The 9582-nt window shown below is 42.9% G+C and overlaps 2 protein-coding genes across 4 annotated transcripts in view; both read right to left on the bottom strand.

Annotated features, from left to right (window-relative positions):
• Positions 1-1922, bottom strand: LOC135437301 (glutamate dehydrogenase, mitochondrial-like). The gene is made up of 4 exons (XM_064695217.1): positions 1461-1922; positions 816-1408; positions 358-762; positions 1-297 (listed from the first exon to the last, which is right to left on the bottom strand). The coding sequence occupies exons 1-4, from the start codon at positions 1837-1839 to the stop codon at positions 73-75; spliced, it is 1602 nt and encodes a 533-aa protein (XP_064551287.1). The 5' UTR covers positions 1840-1922; the 3' UTR covers positions 1-72.
• A 464-nt stretch (positions 1923-2386) lies between these two features.
• pnt (pointed) overlaps positions 2387-9582 on the bottom strand; it is a 59310-nt gene continuing 52114 nt past the window's right edge. Inside the window, exons 1-4 of one of the 3 annotated variants that reach the window (XM_064695213.1) lie at positions 5914-7943; positions 3516-4513; positions 3284-3441; positions 2387-3216 (exon numbers count right to left, since the gene is read on the bottom strand). In XM_064695213.1, the coding sequence (XP_064551283.1) occupies positions 3153-3216; positions 3284-3441; positions 3516-4513; positions 5914-6724 (2031 nt within the window). In that variant the 5' untranslated portion in view covers positions 6725-7943 and the 3' untranslated portion in view covers positions 2387-3152. Of the gene's footprint in view, positions 3217-3283; positions 3442-3515; positions 4514-5913; positions 7944-9582 lie in introns of those variants that run through there. The other 2 variants (XM_064695215.1, XM_064695212.1) reach the window with 2 other exon arrangements.

The raw sequence follows: 9582 nt of genomic DNA, 5'->3' as shown, positions 1-9582 counted from the left end.
TTGTTAAATGTTGAAGGCGAGTTTTTTTATTAGATCAGCAAACAATGGTTTAATATTAAAAGAAATTAATGTTTACTGCTGCGATATGCCGGAGCTCTCCAAAGCGCGGAAAATTTTGAATATCGACCAGATATATGCAGCAGTTCGCAAGTCGTTGCACAGCTCGAATTTGTGAGCTGCAGCCTTGATGCCAATGACCGAAGATTCCATAATTGTTTGTAGAGCCGCGTCTACGATGTCAGCTTCATGAGTGCAGTCCTGAATCTTCTTCAGTGGTTCATTTGGTATGACCTCGGGCTGCCAGAGAACTCGATTAAATAACTTCTTTAATTACTATTCAGTGCTTCAACTACTTACAAATTTACTATCCCCATGACTAAATGATTCGTTGATAGAGTTTAGTATCTCGAAAATAAGATGTGATGATCTCTTCGAAGACATTTTGCCGTATGTAACATGGTTAATGTTTTTTAGATATTCAAAATAGGATACAGTGACGCCGCCGGCATTACAATACAGATCTGGAACGATCAAGACCCCCTTGTCCAGCAGGATTTGCTCGCCAGCTGGCGTGGTAGGTCCATTGGCACCTTCCAATATCAATTTAGCCTTGATATCGCCAGCGTTCTCACTGGTAATGACTTTTTGTGTAGCACATGGCATTAATATATCGCACTCTGCCGTGAGGAGATTATCCTGTGTTTCCTGCGCGTTTGGGTACCCCTTGATGGTTTTCTTTTCCGCAGAATATTTCATCAGGTCCTACAAGAAGGTGCTCATGATCCTATTTCAAGTAACAAACCCAATTTACTCACATTGATATCGATACCATCTTCGTTAATGATAGAGAAATCAACCTCCTGAACGCCAATTACTTTCGCGCCTGCTTCATGGACATACTTGGCGGCAAAAGTACCAACATTGCCGAAACCCTGGACGATGACCTTCTTGTCTTCCCAGCCAGTCTTAAATCCAATTAAATCCATCCACTCTTTATCTTTCACGAACAACTCGCCCGACTTCCACACACCTCGGCCAGTTGCCGCGAACCGCCCATTGATGCCGCCAATGTGGACAGGTTTTCCTGTCACGATTGCCGCCGCATTTATATCCTTGTGACCAAATGTCTTCATATACTGATCTACTATCCAGGCCATCTCTCGCGGACTTGTATTAACATCTGGGGCGGGCACATCGATGCCGGGCCCAATCATGTTCCGCTTTAAGAGCTCCATGGTATATCGACGTGTAATCGTCTGCAATTCCTTCACCGTGTACTTCTTGGGATCGATGCGAATACCGCCTTTGGATCCACCAAAGGGTAGATTAACACAGGCGCACTTAAAAGTCATAATTGCTGCTAGGGCCTTCACCTCATGCTCGTCCACATCCATGGCGAAGCGAATTCCTGAGGGCAGTGGATCAAACAACAACTCTGCATTGTAGATTTCGGTACTTACCACCCTTGAGAGGCAGACGATTTCGTACGTGATGCGCTCGATAGCCACTGATTATTTCATAGGTACCATCCTTTCTTACAATGGGAAAGTTCACCTCCAGCGAGGTACACACGCTCCCTATCATGTTCAAAATGGCATTCACGCGTGCCTGCTTCTCCTCGGGCTTGAAATAAGGATACTGGTCCATCTCTTTGACCAAATCTTTTTCCATGATCTGGGCGGCCTTGTGATAGTAGTACGATATCATGTCTGAGAACCCGGGATCCTTGTCTGTTATAACCGACTTCAGCCTCTCAGGCATTTTGTGCTCGTATCGCTTCAGTATAGGAATAAACCCATTGCAAAGACTTTTTCGATTAGATGCTACGGGACGATACATTTTTGTTCGATGTTATATATTTTCAATTTTTTAGAACAAAGCCGAAATTTTAATAACTGTCATGTCAACAGCCCTTAGTTTGTAAATATTGTAATGTGTTATTTTTACTAAGGTACTACGATATATTGAAGTTGATTTAAGAATATTTTTGGATTTTGTTTTATTGTATAAATTGCTCTACATAATACGTGGCTACGGGCTACGAGCTAGGCTTAAATATTTTATAGCTATACACAAATTTAAACATATTTTGAATGGTCAATTCTTAACGCATGGAAAACTCTAAGCAGCCAGTAATTAAAAAAAAGTAACTAAGAGTATGCTATGTAGAGTTGCATTATACCTTTACAGAGTTTATTGGTCATACTAACATATCTACATATATACATACATACATATATGTATATATATATCCCGTATGCGTACTTAACTGTGGTGCCGTTTGACGTTTGTAAAGTTCGTGGGTTCGCCCGGAAGCGCACTAAAGTGAATGTATATAGGATATAGGATCCTTTTAATGTATGTAAATATATATATATATATATATATATATATATATATATATATATATGTATCTATATAACTTAGTTGTACCAGAAGCACAGGTTACACATAAATATGATAGACTTATAGATAAGCCTTAGCATTATATTTATTATAATTATAGTTTTTAATTATTATTTATGTACACGCACACACAATTTTAGAACTAGAAAAAAGCGACCCCGTTTGCAAAATGAAAAGTAAAAATTTAACAAAAATGTAGCTTTTAATATCACTTTGGGGACATGCACTCGTTCTCTTATGGCCTCTTTTACGATGGTTACAATTGGTAGCATATAGTAGAACTTTAATTCGACAACAATCGCATTGCACACAAAAATGTTCGATAATTTAATTCGGTTCATTCAATCCGGACGTGAGCTTCATTCAAATCGCGCTGTATTAATGCATATTGAAACTGGTTTGCTTGATTCATTGATATTCCAATGCTATAGATTAAAGCCTTAGTCAACTACTTAGTGAATAGACTAAAGGCTAACGTATTTTCAATTAATTTCAAATTAATTCAAAAGTCTAAGATTTTTACATAATAATTACAAAGTGATTACGACGGCCTAATACACACACATTAATCTCGTAGCAAGATCGCAGGTATTGCTGCTGCTTAAAATGTAACATCACGCTTGGAAACAATAATTCTCAAAAGTATCTTTTCCCATTGAGTACTATAATTTGTGGGCTTTCGATCGCACTGCAGATCAAATCTTGTCAGCTGTCGCACTTCAAGCAGCTTCCGTGCTGCTTGACTGCTAGTCGACGTCCTTCTTCTCGATCTTCAGGTCGAACTTGGCAACCAGCTCCTCGGGCGTGTGTCTGTGTAAAAGGCATTTCTGTTAGTCCCATTTTGTCCAATGGTGTATTGTTTCAATTGATTACTCACCCCACCAGATTCTGCAGATCGCAGACGAAGCGATAGACATAGCGTTTGCCCGCCGTCTTGTGTATGATGTTCTTATCATAGTAATAGCGCAGACCGCGGCTCAGTTTCTCGTAGTTCATCTTGGGCTTGTTTTTGCGTATGCCCCAGCGACGCGCCACCTATCGGACAATAGATGTAATAAACATAATATTTAGTAAGGATTTCAATTAGCAATCATTTGTCGTGCATTTACCTCATCGGGATCGGTTAGCTTGAACTCCCAGCCATCGCCCGTCCAGGAGATGAAACTCTGACAGGTCTTGTCCAGCAGCAGTTCCAGCAGAAATTGCCACAGCTGTATTGGCCCGGAGCCTGTAAAACAGGGCACTCCACCCTGCGTTGTGTAGCCTCCCAGCAGCGTTTTGTCCAGACCCAATGTGGTCATATATGCCGCCGGATGCTGATGAGCATGCGCGCCCCATTGATCCATGTTCGGCTGGGCGCCCATCGTTGGGAACTGCGCATCGTATGGCGTAAATTCTGGCGGGAAGGAGTCATGGAAACGTCTATTATACGAATTGTAAAAGTCCGGACTGGAATCCATGTAGCCATTGCTGTTGGTGCTGCCGCTGCCATTGCCCGCACTGGAAGCCTGGCTCTGATGCTCCTGTGCCGAAAGTGTGCTATGATAGTCGCTATCATCGCCGCCACCAGCAGAAGCGCCCCCACCGCCGCCGCCCGGATTGCCCCCTCCACCGCCACTATAGTGTCCGGCGGCCGCTGCTGCAGCCAAATGTGCGGGCAGGCCATAGCTGCTGAGATCTGTTGGATCGTTTTGAGCATTCGACGCGTAGGCGGCGTTGCTGCCGTTGGCGGACTGTGTGCCCGGCTCCTCTTTTAGCTGATGTTGGTAGATAGCCGCCATGGCTGTCATGTAGTTAATATTGTTATTGTTGTTGTTGTTGTTGTTGTTATTATTATTATTATTGTTGTTGTTGTTATTGGTGCCCGCATTAGCATTGTTGTTGGTGTTATTGTTGCTGCCGCTGCTGCTGTTGTTATCGGGAGCATTTTGCTGCTGCACGCCAGGCGGCAGCATGTTGTTGTTGTTGTTGTTGTTGTTGTTGCTGTTGTTGCTGCCAGTGTTGTTGTTGTTGTTGTTGTTGCTGTTGCCATTGACATGCTGTTGCGATTGCTGCGGTGGCGGGCTGCTGTTGGTGCGATCGTGTGCATTGCTGTTGTTGTTGTAGCCTGCAAGATAACAAATAAAATATGTAGAACTTATATTGATTAGCCAATGGAATTTTATTTTTAGTTGTGTAACGAGCGATAAAAGTTTGCGAGCGAATCATAAAGAAAATCTCCTAATGAACTACAAAAATAAATACATTCGAATTCGTAGAAAATCGTATTATTTTTTACATTTCTTTAAAGTGCAAGGTTCCAAGCTTACAAGCTTGTTGAACATTAAAATAATTTATCTTCATTTTAGTTGTAAATATTAAAAAGTACGACAAATATTGATATATTAAATCAACTCAATAATCTACAACAAGTTCTAAAAAGATATATCAATTAATGTGAAGCTTTGAGCTCCATACTATTGAGATGCATTCTTTATGAGTTATATACATTTCGAATCCTTAAAGATCTACATTTGTTTGTGTATTTATTTGCTCTGAAGACATTTTAGCATCAAATGGGGCGTCTCTGACACGAACACAATTCGAGGGCAACCGCTTCGGAAGCCAATCAAAATTCGAAGCGCACACCAATACAAATGCCTGTCGCCGCAATAGATACAAAACACAGATACACACGCATACCGTCGCATACTGCCGCATACACACTCATATAGGCGAGCGAGTTGAGCTACCCTCTCTCAATCTAATGTGGCCTGCGAGCGAACGCTACATTAATTGTAAATACGTCGAAATTTAACACGTTTCAACGAGTGTGTGTACGTACGAATGCGTATGTGTGCATCGGTATCTGTGGGATACGAAAACCTGTTGCACACATACACACGCATATAAACATTCGTGCTGGTTCTCTCGCTCGCTCCAACCCGTCGAGCAACTAGCTCAATCTCGCTCACTCGCTCGCAGCGGGCGAAAGCTTTGCGCGTTCTCCCATTCGCTCGGCGACGGTATTGCGCAGATACAAAGATACAAAACGCTGCCCGTTGGCTGAGGCAACGGGCGGCACAACAACAAAGAGTTGGGTGCCTCCCACGGCTATCCACACAGTGGCACAGCTTCTCAACATCTCGGCCAGGCTAACATGTATCTGCGAGTGGTGCATCTGTGTGCCTAAACATCTATCTATCCATGTATCTAGCTTTTAGTCAGTCAACCTACGCGCAAGTAAAGCATAACATTTTGTAGCTGGTCGCATTTAGGCAATCTCCTCCCCCTACATTCAACTTGTTGCGTGTTTGTTGTTGTTGTTGTCGTTGTTTTTTTGGCTTGTTGTTGCTGTTGCGGTTGCTTGCGGGCGTCACAAACACTTGCAAGCAAATTACAATTTAATTATGCGTTGAGGGTTGTGCGCACATCTTTGAGCTACTTTTCACACTCCAACACCTCGATTGTAATTAAAATTGTGCGCCATTTGATGTCCGCAAATATTTGACTAGCTTTGTGCCCTACCTGAGCTAAAGAAGTTGACATCTGAATCCGTGTAGTAGGCATTGCCCGTTGCGTGATGCGACGGCGGCGAATAATCGCCCACAAAGGGCGTTATATCATTAAAGTAGCCCAGGCCCAATGAAGCCGCCGTCGAGCTGCTCAAGGCGCCCGCCAGGCTGCCAATGCCGACGCCGCTGACGCCGCCGACGCTGCCGACGCTGCCGCCGTTACCAGCGCTGGCAAAGCTATGCGACGAGGCGTTCGAGGAAGCGCTGGAACTGGAGCCGGAGGATGAGGAGGCCGTGTTGCTGCCTGTGCTGCCGCCGGACAAGCGATGTTGCTGCTGCTGCTGTTGCGTAGGTGAGACATAGTGCGTATGTTGTTGATGTTGCTGGTGTTGCTGCTGCTGCTGCTGTGGCTGTTGCTGCTGCTGCTGGGGGTGTTGCTGATGAAGCTGTGGCTGATGATGATGCTGCTGTGGCTGCGGCTGCTGCTGCGGCTGAGGCGGCTGCTGCGCTGGCAAGACATGCTGCTGATGTTGCTGCAAATGCACCGTTTGCTGTGGCAAATGATAGCTCGAATAGTTCTCATAACTTTGTAGCACCATATTTTTCGATGTTGTTGGCTTTGTATAGTTGTAGTTGGGCGCCGTCTGGCAATTGTTGTTGCTGTTGATGTTGCCGCTCCTGCTGACTGGGTAATGCTGCAAGTTCCTAAATTGTTGCTGCTCGGCTAATGCTAATGCTGCTGCTGATGCTGTTGCCTTGTCGTTGTCCGACGCGTTTGCTGCACTGATTATGGTGGCATTTACTAGGAACGCAGAGGGCGGCATTTCTTCGCGTTTTCCAATTGATCAATTGTCAAAAACTGAATGTTAAAAATGCACGTCATTGACTTTTTGAATGGTCCACACAAAAATGTTTCTTGTCTATATATAATATATGCTAAATGCTCCTCTATACAAATCAAAACTGCGGGATCCGCACAACTGTCAAACCAATTGACAACGTTTGGAATAGCCACACACACACACACACACACAGGCACACACGCATAAATTGTAAGTGGATTGGACTGTGGTGCAGCTGGCTTATGCTGGTGGTTCTTGCAGTTGTATTAAAATTGATTTCACTTTTGGGTAATATATGAGTATTTTAATTTTTGCACTGCCACTGCCACTGCTGCTGCTCCTGCTGCTGCTGCTGCTGCTGCTGGATGCGGGTTCTAATCAATTGAGTCTCTTCTGGAATTGGTTCTCATAAAGTACACATATCATGCGCTTAAGTATGCAGATAGATTCTGTAGCATGTGGGCGTTAGCATTTAAGTTTTGAGTTTAGGTTTGGTTTTAAGTAGCGCCGTTTCGTTGCCTGTGATTTTAGTTTGGTTGCGATTTCAGTGGCAAACTTTTTGATTACTCTCTTTAGTATAATTCGCACTTATCGCACTATTTAAATTCCTTTGTATTTCATGCAGCTTTTTCATGTGCACACTTGTTGAGATTTTTCAAATATCTTTTGTTAATTGTTGTTATTATTTTTGTTGTTTTTTGCTTTTTCGTTATGTCGACTATACGAGCTTCGTCGCATTTTTAGTATAGATTAAAATTTAACACTTGCTGGCAATTCTCGTATTTAATGGCAAATAATTGAAGGCAATTCATGAAATCAGTCGCGCTGCTGCTCAGATGCTTTACACTGTGCACACAAACACTAGCACACACACACGCACACACACGCGCACACACATGGAAAATAACTTGATAAATTAATGCGCATATCGTACATATTTTATATCGCATTTAGTTATATATATTTCTCGTTTTCTGTTTTAATATATATTAGCAAAATGTTGCAACACTTTTAATTTATTTATTATTCGCTTTCGTTCTTGAGATACCATAGCTCGTTGTTTTTCTCTTAAGTCCCGTCGTCTTAAATCTCGAACAACGGCGCGTATACGCGATTTCTGTGCTGTGCTCTGGTCACTGATCACTGATCAAAAATACGAGCGAACGTTCAGTCGAGCGACGGCAGCTCTTCTACCTTCGACATCCGTTTAAGAACTGAAGTTGCGTTGAAGTTGTACGTCGTGTTGTTGCCTGTGTCGGCACCATTGTATCTGAGAGTGTGCGTGTGTGTATCTGTGGTGCGCTCGCGTGTATCTGTGAGTGCGCACTCGTGTATGTCTGTGTGGGAGCGCCTCGTGTGCTGGCCAGCGCGTTCGTGCGCTCGGCTCCAGCCACACGAGCCACATGCATTCGCACACTCGCACAGTCGCACTAGTGTGCCATTGGCAATAATAAAGATCAAGAGGAAGGCATACTTGCACAGCGCTTACTCACAGATACTCTCCGGCTCTGGGCTAAGTAAGAGCATTTAAAAAAAGTGTATCGAAATTTTATTTATATCAATTCCTTTAAGAGATTCGACTCCACTTGTTGCCGCTAATTGCAGCTACATGGTATTTCGACAGTCGCTAATTAGCTTTCCACAGTACAGTTGCCATCAAATTAGCCAGCAAAGATCATTAACAACGCGACGCCAACACACAAGAGCAGCGAGCCTACCATTTTGGACCACCAAAATGGCTATCAACAGCGGCCCACAGTCCACGGCCCACTGGCCGATGGTCAGCGGCATTCGTATTGGAAATGTGAGTCCAAATGCGAGAGTGTGTGCGTGTGTGTGTGTGTGTGTGCGTGTGTGGGTAGCAGCTCATCAGCGAACAGACGCCAACATTTTGCGCTGATGGACCACAGAAAAAGCATCTCATAGATACGCGCGCACACACACACACACACACACACGCACACGCATATAATTAAACAAAGTTGGGATTGGCCACTGCTGCCAGCTGTATGAGATCATAACCAACGGAACGGCCAACAACCCAGTTGCGTTGAAAGCTGCTGTCGAGTCTTCAACAATACCAAATTAGTTGCCGTCTTTATGATTATTATTTATTTTTTTTTTTTGCGTACGTGTTTTTGTTGCTCGCCATAAAGGCGAGGGGCAAAAAACCATCTCTTAGATTTTTCGTGTTGTATAATTGTGGCAAAAATAAAAATGGTGGCTTATGGAACGTGTTGTAGCCCAAGTTGTGGCAACAGCCAATGACAAAATGAAGCGTAAATTACGTGTAATATGAAAAGACACGTTCAAATGAACAAAAACATCAAAATACCTAATGATAAACCGCTTTGGAATATGCACTTAGATTAAAGAAAAAAAATAAATGCATAACCTTAATTTAATAAAATACATATTTTGTCAGCCATTAAAAAAGTGAGTTGCAGACACATCTTATCGCGTATATGTATGTTATCAGTTATAATTTGTATTGATTTTGCTTGACTGATAAATATGGCATGACATACAAATAAAAATAAAAAGAACTGCAATGGCCTCAAAGTTGTAAAGCTCAAGTATTTCCTGGAAAAGTTGTTGCAAGTACATTCAATTTTTACCTTGTGCGTTAAAATACAAAAATTGCTGATAAAGCATTAAAGTTCGTCGACAAGCTCTTGGAGTTGAAAGAAAAACTTATAAATAAGTGTACGTTGCTTAAAATGCCGAGCGCTGGAAAGCATTAACAGCTGTTGTCCATTTGCGGTGGCTTTAATAAACTTGACCACAAAAGGATCGCCAATTGGATTTGTGTACAGCTCATATTTATTATTTCGGCCACT

Source organism: Drosophila montana, unplaced genomic scaffold, assembly GCF_035044405.1.
Source record: "Drosophila montana isolate Dmon_TW-CO22-7 unplaced genomic scaffold, ASM3504440v1 contig_3733_1, whole genome shotgun sequence".
In the NCBI taxonomy this organism is placed as follows: Eukaryota; Metazoa; Arthropoda; class Insecta; order Diptera; family Drosophilidae; genus Drosophila; species Drosophila montana.
The sequence above is the reverse complement of the archived record's forward strand: the minus strand, read 5'-3'. Positions and strand labels throughout refer to the sequence as shown.